The 20,568-nt window shown below is 42.0% G+C and overlaps 1 protein-coding gene and 1 long non-coding RNA gene across 4 annotated transcripts in view; one reads left to right on the top strand and one right to left on the bottom strand.

The window, feature by feature from the left end:
• Positions 1-4,459: 4,459 nt before the first annotated feature.
• Positions 4,460-6,798, bottom strand: LOC111761309 (uncharacterized). The gene is made up of 3 exons (XR_009183766.2): positions 6,688-6,798; positions 5,030-5,144; positions 4,460-4,716 (listed from the first exon to the last, which is right to left on the bottom strand). It is a non-coding gene; the product is annotated as an uncharacterized lncRNA (long non-coding RNA).
• Positions 6,799-6,880: 82 nt separating this feature from the next.
• The window catches only part of PPP2R1B (protein phosphatase 2 scaffold subunit Abeta), a 32,632-nt gene continuing 18,944 nt past the window's right edge, over positions 6,881-20,568 (top strand). For all 3 annotated transcript variants that reach the window (XR_009183765.2, XM_012520686.4, XM_004481132.5), the window contains exons 1-10: positions 6,881-7,079; positions 7,873-7,963; positions 8,368-8,468; positions 11,159-11,391; positions 11,682-11,829; positions 15,862-16,017; positions 16,229-16,343; positions 16,942-17,012; positions 17,344-17,478; positions 19,138-19,311. Coding sequence is in view for 2 of the 3 variants with exons in the window: in XM_012520686.4 (XP_012376140.1) it covers positions 6,966-7,079; positions 7,873-7,963; positions 8,368-8,468; positions 11,159-11,391; positions 11,682-11,829; positions 15,862-16,017; positions 16,229-16,343; positions 16,942-17,012; positions 17,344-17,478; positions 19,138-19,311 (1,338 nt within the window). In the remaining variant the exon portion in view is untranslated. The remainder of the gene's footprint in view (positions 7,080-7,872; positions 7,964-8,367; positions 8,469-11,158; positions 11,392-11,681; positions 11,830-15,861; positions 16,018-16,228; positions 16,344-16,941; positions 17,013-17,343; positions 17,479-19,137; positions 19,312-20,568) is intronic.

The following is a 20,568-nucleotide window of genomic DNA, read 5'->3' as shown; positions in this document are numbered from 1 at the left end:
CAGACTGCCTAAGGTGGCAAGGCAGTGGTTGATGCATATGGTCCAGATTTTGCAAAGCCAGCACCCTCCACACTGGGCCCAAGGCCTCAAGATGCCGTGACTTGTCTGGAGCCAGCCCGTGACAGAGGAAGCGCTGGGTGCCTTCCCCGCCATGGAGATGGATCTTGGAGACATGGCATTGGTGGCCAGGATCTGCAGGAACTTCTCTTTTGGGGGTGTCTCCTTTCTGCCATTTGGTTGGTTCTTCTAGAATCCTTTGATGGGCGATAAAGGACTGTGTGGTCCAGGAGGTAAAGGGAAAGTCTTGGCAGCCTTTGGTGGAAAAGATGTAAAAGACATCGATGGAAGTTTGGATTCATGCCTTCCAATTCCGTCTTAGGCCTTCTGGGCTTGTGTCTAGGGTGAGGGTGGGGAGATCTTCTAAATATAAGTATTTTGCTGGCAAAGATAACAATAAAATAAGCTACTTTAATATGCCAAAAAAGAAAGTATAAGTTAGTTGCCAGAGTCTCGTGACTAGTAGGTCTGGGATTTAAACCCGGGTCTTCCTGACTCCAGCTTACACTCTCTTAACCACTGCATACACTGCCCTGAGCCAGAACTCAGTCCCATTTCTTTCCTTTTCTCTTCCCAATAATTCATGCAAAATTTTGCTCTGGAAATCCAATACCTTTTAAATATATTGTGATGTGCTGTGGAGTGAAGGTAGGGGATAAAGCAGAGGGTAGTGGTAACTTACAAGTCAGAATTCCTGATTGAATTTTACAGTTTCTTCCCATTCACTGTGTGACTCCAGGCAGCCTCTCTCTCTCTTGTAGGATTTCCCAGCCATAAAAATGGAAATAAAAATTTGCCACAAAGAAAGCAGAGGGGGGGAAAAATAATATCAAGGTAAAATTGAGATGAAAATATTTGAGTTTCAAAAAGAATGAAGACGTCCTTTTTATAAGTATAAATTCAAGATATTAATGCTTAGTGACAATTACTACTTTGCAATGTATTAAATACGGACCTGGGCATCAATTTGCCAGGATCATTTTGCTAAACAAAGACAGCTGGAAAACCTCTGTGCACCTTTGTTTTCCTTTCTGAGAATGAACCAGAAAGTCCCCCACCACTCTCAATGGCCCTCTTAATGGGACAACACTCGAGACTGCCAGGTCCACCCACTGGGCTCACTCCCTAGAGTTCTCTCCTAGCTGGTGAATCTGAAAGCCTATTTGTAAAGCTCCGTAGGCTCCACTAAGAGGCAAGCTTACTAAATGGGAGGCCAAGGGGCACACAGGACAAGAATATCATTCAGACCCTTTTCTATTAAGAATGAGAGCTGTGACTGCACAGGGGTGGAGAGCTGGTGTGCCCCTCCACCTGTGCTACTCCAGTCTTTTTTTTTTTAAGATTATATTTCTTTCCCCCTCCGCCCCCTCGTTTTATACTTGCTGTCTGTTGTGTCTTTTCATTGTGTTTTCTGTGTCTGCTCATCTTCAAGTTTAGGAGGCACTGGCAACCGAACCTGGGACCTCCCATGTGGGAGGGAGGCACCCAAATGCTTGAGCCACTTCTCCTCCCTGCTTGTTGTGTCTCATTGCATTATCTTGTTGTGTCAGCTTGCTGTCTTGCTCATCTTCTTTAGGAGGTACCAGAAACCAAACCCGGGACCTCCCAGTGGTAGGTGGGAGTCCAACTGCTTGAACCACATCTGCTCCTCCCCCCCCCCCCCCCCCCCCCCCCCCCCCCCCCCCGCCATAGTCTTGATTCTTTGTTTTTCTGGAACTGGGCAAGTCTCACCCCAGTGTTCTTGATTCACTGGATGAATGAACAGCATGTTTGAGTTAGGACTCTGCTTTTGAGCCAAGAATGCCACATTGTTTCCTGTGGGATAAAGAGTTTAGATTGTTTGAACTTTGTATGACCTGTTCCTTATTGTAGATGTTGCAGTTGTTCCCTATTATTGTAGATGATGTTGCAGTTCAGATATCAAACAGCTGTTTGGTAGTTTCCAGTAAATACAGGGTCAAGGCTCTCAGTTCCAGAAGTTGTGAGTCCCCTGGTCCCATTTTTATCTCTCTTTTTTGTCTTTCTCTCTGTCCTTTTATTTCTTAAAGTTTTGCGTTGCCTTCCCTTCGAGGCAATCTACTGCTGAGCTGATCTCAGCAACTGGTGCCCAATGTGGGCTCAGCAGTTTCCCATCCTCAACCTAATTTTAGCTGTTGCCTCAGGCGTCCCCTGGTCTTCAGCTTCTTGTGGTGTATGGGAAAGGGAGAGGAGACGAGAAGGAGCAATAGAGGGCACATAAGGATGTGGAAATTGCCCAGTGCTATATTACTGTTTTTGCAGAGTTTAGCTGATTTCTAGGAATCCAGCAAAAGAGGGAATATTTTTTTAATCTGGCAAAAACCAGTCAATAGAGACAGTACTGCTTATTGAGAAGTAGTTGTAGCTGCCATTTGCTTTTTCTGGTCAGAAGTGGGCTCTAAACTCAGACTCCACCTGAAACATATTTATATGGAAATTATTTTGCAACAAGAACTAAAATTAGACATTTTCAAGCACATTGTACATGAGAATCAACAGGGGTGCATCTTAAAATGTCTGACTCCATTCTCAGGAATTCTAATTCAATAGGTCTGGGCTGGAGGCCAGGAATTTGCATCATTAACAAGTAGCTTAGGTGATTCAGGTGGCCAGTAGACCACACTCCCCAAAAGGCTGCCCTGGACTTTTAGTTTCCATTCAGCCTAGTTTTTGAAATAGTCTTTTTTTTCCTGCTGAAGTCTGTTTTGGTCACTTTCTTTAATGAAGGATTTATTAGCATCTCTATGTTTATTACCTGTTTATCACAGCATCATGATAACTAGAGAGAGAACCAAAGGTTGGTAGCCCCATTTTATTGGGGGGACTGGCATTTAAGCAGACGGAGAGGAAGGTTTTGATGAGTTGGAAAGAGGTGGGAACTGAAATCCAGAATTGATGACTCTCAAACCAGGCAATTATCTAGGACTTATTTTCTCAGCCCATGATTTCATATTTAATCATAATTATACCTTAGGTCTCCAGTTCATTATGCTTAAGTAAGCAAAGCACATTTAAGTTTTAAATAAATAGCTTATCATCCCTATACTAGTTTTTATTAGCATTTGGAGGCTTCTATTAGTTTCCTGGCAGTTAAAATAAATACCATTTATTGGGTTGGCTTAACAACAGGGTTATTATTGGCTCACTGTTTCAGAGGCTAGAAGGCCTGCTTCCTTCCATGGTCGCTTTCTCCTGGGTGGCCGCAATTGTGGGGTTCCTTGGCTTTTCCATCACATTTTTTTTAAGATTTATTATTTATTTCTCTCCCCTTACCCCCCTACCCCAGTTGTCTGCTCTCTCTGTCCATTTGCTGTGTGTTCTTCTGTGACCGCTTCTATCCTTATCAGTGCCACCGGGAACTGTGTCTCTCTTTGTTGCGTCATCTTGCTGCATCAGGTCTCCGTGTGTGCAGCACCATTCCTGGGCAGGCTGCACTTTCTTTTGCACTGGGCGGCTCTCCTTATGGGGTGCACTCGTGTATGGGGCTTCCCCACGCAGGGGACACCCCTGCGTGTCATGGCACTCCTTGCGCGTATCAGCACTGCATGTGGGCCAGCTCCATACGGGTCAGGAGGCCCGGGGTTTGAACCGTGGACCTCCCATGTGGTAGGCAGACACCCTATCCATTGTGCCAAGTCTGCTTCCCTCCATCACATTTTAATGCACGTAACTGGCATCTTCTCCTTTCTCTTTCAGTTCCATTGATTTCCAATTTATTCTTCCCTTGGCTTTCTCTTTTGTCCAATTTCCTTTGTTTATAAGGGCTTCGTGTATGCTGGATTAAGGTTCACACACATTCAGTTTGGGCACACCTTACATAACAACATCTTCAAAGGTCCTATTTACAAATGGGTTCACACCCACAGGACCAGGGGTTGGGACCTGAACATGCCTTTTGTGGGATGGGGGACACGACTGAATCCCCACCAAGGCTCTTCTAAGCTTGAGCTAAAATCTAGATGATAATATCTGAGGAACTTATTTGATCTGCTTCTCTGCATTTGCTTCCTTTATAACTCCCGAATGCATGTTACATAAAGTATATGGGAACAATTTCTCCTCCCACTGCCCGTGGGAATCCTTTCTGATCTTACTTCTAATTGGTAAAGTCCTCTGTTCTTCAAACTTTAATATATGGATCCATTTCTATAGGGAAAAAATCCTAAAAACTTAAAAATTTTTTTAAAATTTTATTTTATTTTACATAAATATATTGGAGAATCATGCAGTGCTACCAGCACTGGATGCAATCCTGGGCCACAAGTCTGCACACTCCTTTGCAACTGGTCCTGTGGTAGCAGAACCTTTCACTTCTTTATTGTTTACTATGACCCCTGTGTTATCTTCGAAATAAAGGAACACACCATCTGTTCTCCCATACAACTTTCGTTGTCGAATGACCACTGCTGGATGGACCTTCTTTCTGAGTTCTGGTTTGCCCTTCTTGACTGTGGCCATCACCATGTCACCCACACCAGCAGTAGGAAGTCTATTCAGCTGTCCTTGATCCCCTTTACAGAGATAATATACAGATTCTTGGCACCTGTGTTGTCAGCACAGTTGATCATGGCTCCTACCAGGAGACCCAGGGAAATCCGGAATTTTGTACTGGACGACACACCACATCCTCACTTCGACATCCTGAACGCCGGAAAAGCAAAACTCTTATTTTTATTACATTGTTACTTAACTTTACAAAATATAAACTAGGAATATAAGGTCCTTTTATTTCTAATTCTTCTAAAAAATAAAACATATAATTAAATATAAATGAAACCACAGCACTAATATTCATAATAATAATATAGTGATTTAACATGGCAAATGATGCTGTTTTGCTGAAACTAAAATCATCCCTTATAATGTGGCTATGGTACTGTTTGCCAAGGCTCAGCTGCTTTTGAGTCTGTATGCCCATGCCACCAAGGGACCTATGGTATCTAAATTTTCTTACCATTTTTCTCTTAATTCTGAGACTGCAGTCCTATGGTGTCATTTGGTTTTCACTTGCATCAGTTTCATTTTAAATCTATGTCTTCCTTTCTAATTATCCAAGAAGAATAAAAGCCCTGAAACACACATGCAAATGTAGGCACTGAAATTGTGTAGCAATCCTGAGTTATAAAGTGGTCATCCACATAATCCAAAATCTACTATGCAAATCTAAAAATACTTAACAAGATGAAAACAAATGAAAAACCTAGAGAATATACCTGCAGGCCTAATGTGAGAAACACAGTTCAGGTTCTTTATTCCCAACATTTCACTGCTACCAAACACCCTGCTTACTATGTTTACTCCCAGGACCCCATGTTTAAAAAAAATATTTTTCTAAGTTCCATTTATTAATAATTTTGCATTTTATTAATCAGATACAAAGAATTACCATTCCAGAAATTGTGACCAGTGTATATAGTTATCCTGAGTTGCTTAAATTTCAGTTCAAAGCCAAAAAACAAGAGGCTATTCCAGTTATTCTGTGCTGCCTTAACAAGGGTGAATGAAAAATTCCACTAGGTTTTGTAAGAAACTCACCTCCTTCCCTCCTCCCATTACTGCTTTTGAGAACTCTTAGATGGCTATCTAGGGAGGCCAGTTAGTTTTTCTCATACAAGTCAAATAGTCACTCTACCCAATTTGAAGGATTAAGGCATGTCCTAACTTTGCTTTTTCACTCCTGGCAGGCTGAAGAGCTTAAAAAATGGGAGGAAGAGGTGGCGGACTCCGCCCAGTGGTTGGGGTGTCCTTCTGCCACATGGGAGGTTCAGGCCCCGGGCCTCCTCGACCGTGTGGAGCTGGCCCATGCGCAGTGCTGATGCACGCAGGGAGTGCCGAGCCACGCAGGGAGGAGCCCCACGTGCAGGGGGTGGGCCCCATAGGGAGAGCCGCCCAGCGCGAAAGAGGGTGCAGCCTTCCCAGGAATGGTGCCGCACACACGGAGACATGGAGAGCTGACACAACAGGATGACACGGCAGAAGGAGGCACAGATTTCCGTGCCGCTGATGGCAGCAGAAGGCGGACGGGGAGGACGCAGCGGATGGACACAGAGAACAGACGACCGGGTTGGGGGGTAGAAGGGGAGAGAAATAAATAAATAAATCTTAAGGAAAAAAAAAAAAGGGAGGAAGAAAACCCAAGGCACCATTCCGGAACCAAGATCGAGAAGAAACAAAAACAAGAGAGCAGCATGTTTTTAACAGCTTGCGTGGAGAAGGTGGAAAAATGTTGACTGGGGAGTTTGGAAGGCACTGTTCATTTTCTCTCACCACCTGCGTCATTTGTCTTACGGAGCAGGAGCCAGATAACGCTATTTCTGGCGAAGAGCCGAAGGATGAGGTGGAGGGGTTCTGCAGCCGCTTGAGGCTGAGAGGAGGAATCAGTGGGGGAGACCCGGTCGCTCGGGACCAGGACGAAAGCAGAGGAAGCCGCCACATTCTCCCCGCCCGTCCTCCCCAGCCTTGGGCATGCTCCTCGGCAGGCCCGAGGCCTACGACGGCTCAGTACAGATCCTTCAGACCACAACATGCAGGATGAATCCCGGCTCGTGCTACTTTCGGCTGCGGACAGGACGGCAGCCCCAACCAACCCACCCTCCGGGAATTCAGACCTACAGCGTCGCCACCGGAATCCGGCCGGACACTCCACTCTTCTGCAGGCGGAGGCGGCCTCCCGGGTTCCGCCGAGTCCGCGTGCGGGCCTTAGCCCCTCCTCCCTGTGCCTGGGCGCGGGGCGGGGCCAGGGCGCGGGGCGGGGCCAGGGCGCGGGGCGGGGCCTGGGCGCGGGGCGGGGCCTGGGCACGGGGCGGGGCCTGGGCACGGGGCGGGGCCTGGGCGCGGGGCGGGGCCCGGCAGCGGAGCGTGCGGCGGCGACCGGCTTGAGAAGAAAGAACATGGCGGGCGCGGCGGGGCCCGGCACCGGCCCGGGGGCAGCAGGCGGAGATGGAGACGACTCGCTCTACCCGATCGCGGTTTTAATCGACGAGCTCCGCAATGAGGACGTGCAGGTACTGGGCTAGGCCTGAGAGCTGAGGCGCGCCCGGGAGGGCGCGTGATAGGCTTGGGGGGAGGCCGGCGCCGCGGTGGGGGAGGCCCGGAGCCTTAGAGCAGAAACTTGAGGGGGAAGAGAGGGAAGACCTGTGAGGGGCTGTAGTGGCCCGGCCTGATCCGACCCTCCCGGCATCTCCCCCCTCGTCGTCCTTCAGACTCCCTGAGGCGCGTCTTCCCGCGCCCGAACCCTCCCGGCGGTTGTCGGAGAACCGGCTTCCCGCCTGGACGCCCCTTCCGGGCCGTGCGGGGGGAAACGCCGCGTCCTGGCCCGGGTGGGCCTCCTTGTGGCCGGGCGAGCTGGAGGAGGGGGCGCCCTTGGCAGGCGAAGTGCCTTCCTCTGGCGTTGGAAACTGGCCGGGCTCGTTGGGTAGGAGGAGTGGAGGCAGATTAAACCTAGATGAGTCGGCGCATCAACTTTGTTGGAACTTTCCTTTGAAAAGTCGGGAGTTGTGTTCGACTGCTTGGCCGACTCACCGCTGCCAGATTCTCCTTTAAAATGATCTCACTTCCTGGGTATTGTATTCTTTTTCATTCATTTCTCTTCCGAATGTTGTTCCTAGGAAATCTTCCTCTGGCTAATGAGGCCATGTTACACTGCACCGGAGGTTCCATGTGGAATAAAATCTAAATTGAGCGTTTTCCTCCTTTTGACCCATATCAGTAGACTCACCTGTTTGCAACTTTTGTTTTCTCGTTTGGTCTAAATTGCAACCGTATCTTTACTTTGTTCTTCCATATTCTTTTTAAAAGCTCCGTCTCAACAGTATTAAGAAGTTAGCAACGATTGCTCTAGCACTTGGAGTAGAAAGAACTCGAACTGAACTGCTGCCATTCCTTACTGGTATGTGAGTATTCCTTTCAAGAAAGGCATGGGCATTTCCATTTTCCAGTGACTTCCAAAACCTCGACAATTTTTTTAGAGTTTGTTAAGCACAGTAGTAAGTACTAAACTTAACCTCGTGCTTTCTGTGTAAGAGAAGACAGAATATTGTAATGTTGTGTCTAGACATACAAATATTAGCTATTTAGTTAGCAGAAAACTGATAATTGATATGGGAGTATGAATTTGTGATTCATTCTGTAAAACATATCCAGGAAGATAGTTAAAGACTGAGAAGGAAGGAAACCCTTTTATAATTGTGATTTGCCCGTCTTATTAGCAACATACTCTAATTCCTAGTTTTGTATGAGTATCCAGCTTTGGGTCAGTTATCTTGATGATGAGTATCTTGTTGTCATTTCCAGATACAATTTATGATGAAGATGAGGTACTTCTAGCTCTTGCAGAGCAACTGGGAAATTTCACTGGCCTTGTGGGAGGTCCCGACTTTGCCCACTGTCTGCTGGTGAGTAACTAAACTATATATTGCTTACCCTCCTAGAACTTCTGCAGTATAAATAATACATTATTTGGTGATAGCCCCAATGTTGCACTGTGTGCAGTCTCTTAGGAAATTTTGGTCTTGATCTTTTTATGGGCAGATAGTTAAAGCTTTTCCCCCCTGACCAGCTATGTTCCCACTTTGGAAACATCTTTGTTATTTTAACTTTTGCCCTGACTTTGTGAATTTCATGATTTCAGTTCTATTTAGCTGACATTTATTGAGCACCTATTGTACCAGACACTGAAGTTATAACGTTAATGTTAAAGGAGAAGACCCATGTGAACATAATGAAGTCTTTGTGGTCTTTATCCTTATATGTCAACATATAACTACTGTGTGGTGTTAGGTGGAAAAATAGAAGCAATTATAAGATACCCAAGTAACAAAGGAGAAGGAGATTAGCTGAGGGCGATTGGAGAAGCCTCTTTGGAGATGATGGTGAACTAGATTTTGAAGGATGTCTGGGATAGGGATATATACTTAATGTCTTTAAATACTGACTTTATGATGGTGACTTTCACAATTTCTTTTGCAAGTAAGAAACAGTATCTTCTTAAAGGGTTTCTGAAATACCCTCTAGGGAAGCTGAGTACATTCTTGTCCATTTTCTAACTTCGTCTGTAGCAAATAATTTTTTGTGTGTTTGTAAAGATAAATGTATATATATATATTTCTTCATATGATAAACTTTATTTTTAGAAAAGTTTTAGATTACCGAAAAGTTACATGAAAAGTGTAGGGAATTCCCATATACTCCCTTCCTCCCACATTTTCCCCTTTTAATAACATCTTATATTAGTGTGGTGTGTTTGTTATAATTGACGAACAAATATTGAAGCATGGCTACTAACCAAGGTCTTTAGTTTACATTATGGTTTAAACTTTGCACTAAACAGTTTTATAAATTTTGACAAAATGTATATTAGTCTTTATCCATTATATCGTGCAGAATAATTCCAGTGCCGTAAAAATGCCCTATGTTCCCATGTTCCCCCTAGTCTTCCCTCCCCTCAGAACCTCTGGTAACTACTACTTTATATCAGTGTTACAAGTTCTTCCTTTATTACAATAATAAGTCCATGGTTTAGCAAACACTTTTGAAGATGTGTTATTAGGCAGGCATACTTCTTTCCTTTGACTCATTATCCTTGTATTCCATTCTGGTCAGTTCTAGTCTTGTGCTTCAGCATTTGCAGTTCATACTTTTAGGCCAAATCTGCCTGGACCAAGTGCAAACCCAGAAAGATAAGAGGTCCAGAGAACCAGCCATTTTCACTTTTCACTTGGTCATTTCATATTCAGTTACTGATCCTAGTCTAGACCCTCAACCCCTTTGGTCTTTTTTGTTTCTAAAGTGGCAAGGTTTCCTCCTTTGTCCATATTCTTTACTTGATTACTTGATTGTTTGGTTAGAAACTCCCTCTACTCTATGCTTGGTTCATGGGAAAAATTCAGAGTACAGTCTAAAAAAAGTGATTTTGTACTCAGCCTTTATAGATTGGATGAATGGATGGTTGGGTGCTAGTGGACAAGGGTCATTTGTACCTCCAGGAATGGTGTACTTCATCCTCAAAAAGCTGTGAAGGGAAGGGGATTTGGCCCAATGGATAGGGTGTCTGCCTACTGCATGGAAGGTCCGCAGTTCAAACCCTGGGCCTCCTTGACTCATGTGGAACTGGCCCATGCACAAGGAATGCCGTGCCATGCAGTGGTGTCTCCCGTGTAGGGGAGCCCCATGCACAAGGAGTGCACCCCATAAGGAGAGCTGCCCAGCGCGAAAGAAAGTGCAGCCTGCCCAAGAATGGCGCCGCACACACAGAGAGCTGACACAGCAAGATGATGCAACAAAAAGAAACACAGATTCCCGGTGCCACTGATAAGGATAGAAGTGGTCACAGAAGAACACACAGCAAATGGACACAGAGAGCAGACAACTGGAGGCGGGGGGGGAGAGAAATAAATAAAAAAAAATAAATCTTTAAAAAGAAAAGCTGGAATTTATAAAGATGAAGTTAGGTTAGTGGTTAGTAGGGCTAGGGAAGGCATGTTAAGGTGTGGAGTTTTTCATTTGAGAGTAATGGAATTGTTCTAAAAATTTTTTTGTGATGATGAATGCACAACATTGTGATTATACTAAAAGCCATTGATTATATCACTTTGGATAGATCATGTCGTATGTGAATATATCTCAATAAAATATAATAAATTAAAAAAAAAATCACCTGTGGACTCAGTAGCCTGACAAGATGTCATCATATAATTGTGGTGCCCAGTGTTGGTCATATTTTTGTACTTTTTCTTAAGGAAGTATACATGATTCTGTTTGAATTTGGCTACATATCTTTTAAACCTTGTGATTCAGCTCACAATAATATTAATATTGTGTCAAGTCTCTTTCACTGTGTCATTTGTAGACACCATCTGGGAATTGCCATCTGGGATATGAGATCTTGGCTGTCCCACAGAAGTCGTGTCTTTCAGTTGGACATGCCATATGTTACCACTGTGTGAACTGAAAGTAACTATTTGGAATGGGTAACTAACATTCTGGTTACATGTACCACCTCCCTTCACTTAACTTTAGGTGATCATCTGTATCTAACCCAGTTCAGTAAGTTTTCTTCTCTGGTTTTCCTTTTGGGTTTATTTAGCCTCCTTTGGAAAGTCTGGCAACTGTGGAAGAGACTGTGGTTCGTGACAAGGCTGTGGAGTCCCTGAGGCAGATCTCCCAGGAGCATACTCCTGTTGCTCTCGAAGCTCATTTTGTACCACTGGTGAAACGCCTGGCAAGTGGGGATTGGTTTACTTCTCGCACATCTGCCTGTGGTTTGTTCAGCGTTTGTTATCCCAGGGCTTCAGATGCTGTCAAGGCAGAAATTAGACAGTAAGATATGTTTTTTTTTTTTAACTTTTGAGTTTATTGGGAAATGATAGTTGACAATATATATAGTACCCTGTTAGCAGTGAGTGGGTCATATAAAGATGGTAGGGTTGATAACATTTCTTATTGTCCAATTGAATATGCCAATGGTTTTGTTTCTGTTACTTCTATGAGTAGAAGCTTAATTACTGATTGTAAGAGGAAACCTCTGAAATGTGTGTCTGTGTGTGGGAATTAGGATGCTTAATCAATGGTATCTGAGAGAAGATGGCTTCTTTTTTTATTTGCTATAGGCACTTCCGTTCCCTGTGCTCAGATGACACACCAATGGTACGGCGTGCTGCTGCTTCCAAGTTGGGTGAATTTGCAAAAGTTCTGGAATTGGAAAGTGTGAAAAGTGAAATTGTTCCATTGTTCACAAATCTAGCTTCAGATGAGCAGGTAAATTAACTCTAAATATGTAAGGTATCCAGATTTGTTCCTCTTAATATTTTAGGAATTTCCTTGAGGAATTTTGGTCCTCATGTTAGAAATCTTTTTTGCAAAATTAGTATTGTATTTTGGCCTAGATGAAGTGTAATGTGACAGTCTTGGTATCCTTATATTTCTTTCTTAGCCAGGCCGTGCTTTTCTCTCTTACATTAGCAGCTGTTGAAAGGAGGAGGATTCATAGAGGAAATAGGAGCCATAATTAGAAGGGAAGACCAAGGCCGCATTAAGGAATAAACACGCCTTTGGGAATTGCAGGCTCTATTGTAATATGGGCGAGTACAGTTTCCTGGAATTTTATGCTAGGAAAGCAATGCATCTTCTATACTAGTGGATGGAATTATTTAGCATAATAGCAGTTTTAAACCCAAGGCTCTAAATCTCTTTTGTTGTAGAAATCACAGTAAGCGCAATAACAGTCGCAATACTTAAAGTACTTAATATTTCTCTTTTAAATGGGTTACGTGAATTAAGTGATTCAGTTCTCATAACAGCACCGGTAACAGCTCCCCATTTACATTTACATTTAGGAAACACAGAAAAGTTAAGTTACTTGCCCAAGGTTGCATAGTTAGCCATTGTGAAGTCAGGATTTAAATCTAGGCGGTTTGGTTCCAGAGATCATGCCCTTCACTGTGGTTATAGGGCCTCTCCCTGAAATGGTGTTTATGAATAAGGATCAGCCTCTAGAGTTCCTGGACTCTAGAGGGAGAGTCTTTATGGGTTTTTAATTTGTTTAGTACAGACCAAGAGCATCACGACATAGTATGATGGGTCTCATTTTCAGATTCTAAATCTAAAGGTGATAAATCTTTCAAAAAATTGTTAAAATAACATACAGGAAACAGCACAAAATATATAGCTTAATGAAATGTTTCAAGGTGAACAACAACTGTTATCTATGAAAGGAGGTGGAACTTTGCCAGTCACTACCCCAGAAGCCCTCCATGCGTGCCCTCCCAAACACAGCCCTCCTTCCCTATTCTCTGAAGAGTACCCATTATCCTGATAGCTATAGTAAGGCAATATCTTGTAAGGCACCTGTGTAATTTTGAGTTTTCTAGTAGCCACATAAAAAAGTGAAAAGATATGTAGCATGTTGGACAATCTAGGTTTAGAATTTCCCTCATTTGGGATTTTAGTGATACATTTTCCATGACAATAGTTTAGCATTTTCTTTTACCCCTCTGTATTTCCTGTAAATTGGTAGTTGGGTCTGGAGGTAGGCTTTGCAAATTTCCTTTGTAAAGGGCGAGATAGTAAATATTTTACACTTTTTGGGCCACAGTCTCTGCAACTTTTCAGATCTGTTGTTTATCAGCAACCAAACCGTATGTGAACTAATAGGAATGACAGTGTCTCAAAACTTTACCTACAAAAATTATCTGTGGTCCAGATTTTTGGCCAACGTTTGCCCTGTCTCTGTAGAGGCTGAATTAGATTTAGGTTTGATATTTTGGGGGAAGATAAGTGATTTTCATCCAGAGATATGTAATGTCTGGTTGTTTCTTTTTGTGATATTAGCAGCACTTGATGTGCAAAAAAATGTTACATGCTTAGTTGTAAAATGTGTGTATGTTTGCTTCTCTGTCCACTGTTGGCAGAGCTGCTTCTGGCTTATTCAAACGTTGAAAAAGTATTGGGCAACTACTCTCAACCCTGTTCTAGTGCTGGGGTACAGTGGTAAGACATCCAAGGACCTTGCTCTCATGGAGTTTCTGTTTTAATGGAGAAGAACAAAATGAACAGGTACAAGAAAGTGTCAGGTAGGGGTAAATGATAGGATGAGAATAAAGTAGGATGTAATAATGAGTGATTACAGTGAATTCCTTTAGGCTTGCCAGAGAAGGGCTCTGAGGAGGTCACATATAAATTGAGATCTGAAAAAATACCACCCATGTATTTTTCTGCAGTGTCATAGCGCCTAGTATAAAGCTTCTGAGGCTCAGACATAGAGTAACGATGTTAGAGAAAATAGGCAGAGGCCAGATCATGGAGGACCTTCAAGCCATGGTAAAGAGTTTGGATTTTATTCCCCTTGGTGCAGTGGGAAAGCATTGGAAGAGTTCCATTAGGGGTATGACATAATATAATTTGTAGTTTTTAAAGATCATTCTGGAGCTTGGTTGGAAATTAAATTGTAAGGGGCAAGAGTAGAACTAGGAAGACCAGTTAGGAGACCTTTGTAATAATCTAAGCAAGAGATGATGGCAGTTAATTAGGGTGGTAATAGCACAGGTGGAAAGAATCTGGGGCTAAGATTTGGAGGTGGAGTCTATAAACTTGCTTCTCTTGAATTGGATAAAGGGTAGGGGCATCAAGAGATCTAGATTTTTAGCTCGAGCAGCTGGGTGGGTGGTGGGATGGTGTCAGTGCTGAGGTTGGGAAGGTTGTGGGAGGAGGACCAGCAGATTCCTACCAGGAAGTAAATTAGGAGTCTGGAGGAGAAGTTGTTTACTAATTAAACAAATATTTATCAGCATGTGTTTCCACAGATAGTAGTTGTCCTTAGATTTATATTCAAATTTTTCTTGATAACCACCACCAAGAGCCTAATTCTGTCTGTTGTAGCCTCTTAATTGGATGCAGAGGAGTGACTGTGCCATAGGCATATAGTAAATCTATAATTTTTTTTAGTTGGTAATATTTTGGAAAATTGGAGTCCCTGTTCGCTCTCTCCCTGCATGTATGTTATATATATAGATTTTTTTCATATATTATTTGTGCATATTACATATCACGTATAATATATAGAGACACACACAAATACTATTAAGATTTTTGTTGTTTCTCCTGGGTGTTCATAAGTTCACGTTTTCAGTTTCTACTTGCATATGAATAGATTTCCTTATGTACTAATTTCTCATTGATTTTTCTAATTTTGTATTCCACTTGTTCACAGGATATAATAGGTGTTACATTGGCCCTTGGTGGTTAACATTTGGAAAGCTGAATTGATTAGTCTCAATCTTTGCTTTTTTTTTCCTGCTGTGTTTTTCTAGGCATGGCTATCTCAAAATTTTTTTGTCCTTGATCTTCCACATTTAAACTCAACTGATATTTTTTGCTACTAATTCTTTTTTGTTCTTTCCAAGTCATCTCATGCATGGACTTCAGTTAGTGCCATCCAAAACTGAGTATTTTGAAAATTGAACTTCCTACGTTCCACACTTAGATTCTTTATTCCTGGTCTCTTTTTCTGTGCTCTAATCTGTTATAAATAACTTGCACAAGTATAATTTTAATTTTTTTATCACTCAATTTGCTATTATAATATGGTTTTGAAGATGTCATTAAAATATTTTTTTTTCACTTGACCTTTAAAATATTTTCATTTCATTCTCCTTAATAAAACCTCTGTATACCAGCTAAGTTATTACCTTGCAGAGCACTCCAAAAAAAGTTGCTTCTCTTCTTTATGGCTTTTATATGCCATTTCAGGCAAAAAGGAGCAAGACATAAGTACAGAAACCACATGGGGGAAACGGACTTTGGCCCAGTGGTTACCATATGGGAGGTCCGCGGTTCAAACCCCGGGCCTCCTTGACCCGTGTGGAGCTGGCCATGCGCAGTGCTGATGCGCGCAAGGAGTGCCGTGCCACGCAAGGGTGTCCCCCGCGTGGGGCCCCCACGCGCAAGGAGTGCGCCCGTGAGGAAAGCCGCCCAGCGTGAAAAGAAAGAGCAGCCTGCCCAGGAATGTCGCCGCCCACACTTCCCGAGCCGCTGATGACAACAGAAGCGAACAAAGAAACAAGATGCAGCAAATAGACACCAAGAACAGACAACCAGGGGAGGGGGGGAAATTAAATAAATAAATAAATCTTTAAAAAAAAAAAGAAACCACATGGTGTGCATGTTTTTTCAAACAACACCTATAGCACTGCCCTCCTCCCACACTCCCTAACGTACACATATACATTGCTCATTGGGGCTGTGTGGCTCTCAGAAAATACTGTCTAACAGAAAGAAATTTTGCTTCTTTAGGATTCAGTGCGCCTCCTAGCTGTGGAAGCTTGCGTCAGTATTGCCCAGTTACTGTCTCAGGATGACCTTGAAGCTTTGGTGATGCCTACACTCCGACAGGCAGCAGAAGACAAATCTTGGCGAGTTCGCTATATGGTAGCTGACAAATTTTCAGAGGTAAAGTTATTGCACTGGCATTTTTGTAAGTATTAAAGGAAAACAAACAAACAAAACCCCACAGGTTTACTTTTGTACCCTAAGTCTCTGATTTAATTCTTCTGAACAGGAAATATTTGTGGCAAAAATATACATACTTGAAGATCCCACTATTTTGTTTTGTTCGTTATCTTGTTAGTTCTCAGTAAAACCTGTACCAATTCTCTTATAGCTCCAGAAAGCTGTGGGTCCTAAGATCACCTTAAATGACCTCATCCCCGCCTTTCAGAACCTTCTTAAAGACTGTGAAGCGGAAGTCCGAGCAGCTGCTGCCCATAAAGTGAAAGGTTAAGGAGTTCGATATATGTTGTAATTTTGCAGATTTTTTTGGTTGTAGAATATGTTTTTCTGATAGAGATGACTTCGGTGTTTAGAAATGTCACACTGTCACACTGTAAATAGTACGTTTAGAATAAGAGCCTTTTTCCCTCTTAGATTTGTGTAAATACAGGTGTACCTTGTTTTATTGTGCTTCACAGATACTGCATTTTTTACAAATTGAAGGTTTGTGGCAACCCTGTGTAGAGCAATTCTGTCGACACCTTTTTTTCTGACATCATGTGCTCACTTCCTGTCTCTAAGTCACATTTTAATTAAGGTATCTACATTGGCTTTTTTTGACATAATGCTATTGCACACTTAATAGATTATGATATAGTTTAGACATTTATATGCACTGGGAAGCCAAAAAATTGGTATGACTCACTTTATTTCAGTATTCACTTATCTGTGGTGATATGGAACTGTACCCACAGTATCTTTGAGGTATGCCTGTATGATTTGATTTAACTTTCAACTATTGATAAACCAGGTTAAATTTCCTCATTTGGCCCCTTGCAAATAAATGGCTTTATCTAAGTACTGTTGTTTCTGTTTATCTTTTAGAACTTTGTGAGAACTTGCCCATTGAAGGTAGAGAGACTATAATTATGAGTCAAATTCTGCCCTATATAAAGGTAAACTTAACTTAGTTTATTTTATTTCACTCTGTCCTGTAGGAGAATAAACCTTAACCTCAGTTTGTTTCACCTTTAAGTTGAAAGGTGGACGTGGGAAGAATGAGGCAGATATGCTTACGTTTGACATTGTTATTTAACACTTATTAGTGCATTATATTTGTAAAGTGCTTTTTGTGCATGTGTTTATGTTACCTAAAGATGAACTGAGGGAACATTATTGTCTAATCAATACTGAAATAATACTGTCTTTGTAAACGCCTTGGGATATGGTATAGAAGTTTCTGTTGTCTTACAAAAAGAGAAACTCTTAACTGTGGTTTTATTTTAGGAATTAGTATCTGATACTAATCAACATGTCAAATCGGCTCTAGCTTCTGTAATTATGGGATTGTCTACCATTTTGGGCAAAGAGAATACCATTGAACATCTTCTACCTCTTTTCTTAGCTCAGTTAAAGGATGAGGTGAGTCTGGCTCTAAATTTTACTGCCTTTTGTTAGTGATTAGTGGATTTTGGTTTGTGATTTCACTAAAATAGAACCCAAAATGGTGATGAAGGGTTAAAAAAATGTAAAGTATTTTAATCCTGCAACATGATCCCTGTTTAGGATTCCCCAGGAAAAGGGCACAAGGACACACCGAAGCAGACTTAAAAATGTCTGTTCATTCTTTCTGCCTGTCTTGTTTTTTGCACTGTTTTGTTACTTTTAAAGTTGTGGTATCTTTGTTTTTTAACTTTATTTTGCTTTTTATTCTCCTCCCCTGCAGAGGGCTCACTGTCTGTTTTTAATTTAGGCACTGGGAACGGGAACTGAACCCGGGACTTCCCATGTGGGAGGCGGGTGCTCCACTGCTTGAGCCACATCCATTCCCCGCTTGGGTTTTGTTTTTGCTCTTTGTCTGCTCATTGTTGTTGCTCAGTGTCTGCTAGTTGTTTGTCTTCTTTAGGAGGTACTGGGAACCGAACCCAGGCCCTCCCTTGTGGGAGTCAGGCATTCAACTGCTTGAGCCACATCTGCTCTGTTATCTTTGTTTTTAAAAAGTCCTCTGTTTAAGTTTAAATATAATAGTATCAAGCATGATCCTAATTGCTTTGCATCTACTATTACCTGTAATCCTCACAACAATCTTAAAGAGGTAGTTTTTATCTTTTTATTTCACAGATGAGGAAGCCAAGGCTGAGAGAGAGAAAATAACTTCCCTAAGATCTCTTAACAATGCCAGATCAGAAATCTGAATGCATATCATATGATTTCAGAGACAATGCTCTTTACCATCCTATCATTTTAGTTAAGATCAGCTAGCCTTGGGTTTGAAACAGAAAGCTCCCAAGTCCGGCCGGCCGTCAATAAATCATTTTTCTTCTCAAAATCAAAAGGAAAAAGAAAAAAAAGATTAGCTAAATTTAAGTGCCTTGGATTGTGTACCCAGTATTAAATAATTCTTTAAAGGCTATTCATTTATCTTTTTCACTTGATCAGTACTTACTTTCTTATTTTAAAATCTGTTTAGCAGTTTTTCCCTTATGGCAGTAGGAGAATATTGGATGAAGAACTTGATTTTTTTTTCTTTAAATGCCTGGTTAATGGAGAGACCCTATATTTATTTATTTTTTGAAAGATTTTTCTTTTTTTTAAAATTTTTATTTCTCTCCCCTTACCCCCCTCCCCCAGTTGTCTGCTCTCCATGTCCATTTGCTGTGTGTTCTTCTGTGACCGCTTCTGTCCTTATCAGCGGCACCGGGAATCTGTGTTTCTTTTTGTTGCATCATCTTCTGTCAGCTGTCCGTGTGTGCAGCGCCATTCTTGGGCAGGCTGCACTTTCTTTTCGTGCTGGCCAGCTCTCCTTACGGGGCACACTCCTTACGCGTGGGGCTCCCCTATGCTGGGGACACCCCTGCATGGCACAGCGAGGCTGTTTATTTAATTGATCATCTCGTCATGGACCAGCAGGCAAATACTACCAGCATAAATGCTATAGAAAACTTTAATTTAGAAACATAACTCATTAATAGTATAAAATTTAAAATGTGATCAACCCTGATCCAGCTGTACTTTTTAGGTTGACAGAAACAGGAAGAACTTGATTTTTTATATATTCTTTTGGGGCTGGTGTTCTTACAGTGTCCTGAAGTTCGTTTGAATATCATTTCCAACTTGGACTGCGTAAATGAAGTGATTGGAATCCGTCAGCTCTCTCAGTCTCTCCTTCCTGCCATTGTGGAACTGGCTGAAGATGCCAAGTGGCGGGTCCGCCTGGCCATCATTGAGTATATGCCTCTGTTGGCAGGCCAGCTGGTGAGTGTGTGTGCTCTGGAATTGAATGGTAGCATCACCTAGTGGGTGCATTTACTGTGACTAGCAGTAGGTCCACATAGGTCATATGATTGGGTCCACTTAAATATATGAAAGTTACCTGTAGGGTGGTTGTACTTTCATTAGTGCATTAATGTCTAACAAAAAAGTATTAGAGAAACACATTTCATCTTGCCATCTCTTAAAAATAAAGCCATAGAAGACTAGTAGTTTCTTGCTATATGCAGCATAGATTTTGTGATATTTGATGTCTCTGTGACATCTTAAGGACTTTTTAACTGAGAACCAAAGGCAGTATAGTTTCAAGATTAGATTTTTGTTCATGTCAGCTTCTCTATTTGCTTACGTTCAGAGCTCAGTGTCCCTAGGTGACATTTGTCCTACGTTCTAACATTCTGGTTAAAGGGAGCTGAGGAATTACCATATAGAAAAGGAATACTAAAGCTTATAATGCTAATATCTTGACCAAAGACCACCTTATCACATTATTACATTAGTGCTTACAGTGTGGGTTTCATGTGTGGGTCTTATTTCACATGAATAAAGATTTTAAGCTGAGTTTTATAGCCACCTCCCTTCCTTTCCATTTTCTTCCCCTTTTCTTTGTTTTTTAGTAAGTGCCCTTGATCTAAGTTTGCTATATCCTTGCCCCTGTTGTTAGTACTTACAGTGTATTGTAACTGTTAAAATCTAGTTGGGGAGATAAGTAAATGATCTCGTAGGGCAGGGTCTGTGTTTGTTCAGTGTTTTCTTTCCATCTCCTATAGTGCCTGGCATTAAGTAGGTACTTAACATTTGTTGATGGTTGAATAAATGAATACCTGAATATTCTTTGAGAAAGCTCATAATATCAAGACTATTTACTGCTAACATTGTTGTAATTTGTTTACCCTACCTTAGCCCCACTTCCATTCCACAGCATATGAGATTTTTCTTTTACTTTTCTTGGACCACTGAGTTTGTATCATTGATTTTGCTATTTAATTTATGAGTATGCACCTCGTACATGTCTGTCACATCATATATTTTATAAAATTTCAAGTGTCCCATTCTTCAAGCTGGACACTAAATGTATTGGTATATAGCTGACCAGGTCAGGTAAAGTCATCTCCCTTTCTTACTCTGTCATCCCCAAGTGCTGAGGTGCACCTTTTGCTCCTCTGGTGACTTTCATGGATCAGCTCTGCAGAGTGGAAAGTAGCAAAGGCTAACTGGTTTACTAGAGACTGAAAACTGCCC

The sequence above is a fragment of the Dasypus novemcinctus genome, chromosome 27, assembly GCF_030445035.2.
Source record: "Dasypus novemcinctus isolate mDasNov1 chromosome 27, mDasNov1.1.hap2, whole genome shotgun sequence".
NCBI lineage: Eukaryota > Metazoa > Chordata > Mammalia > Cingulata > Dasypodidae > Dasypus > Dasypus novemcinctus.
The sequence above is the reverse complement of the archived record's forward strand: the minus strand, read 5'-3'. Positions and strand labels throughout refer to the sequence as shown.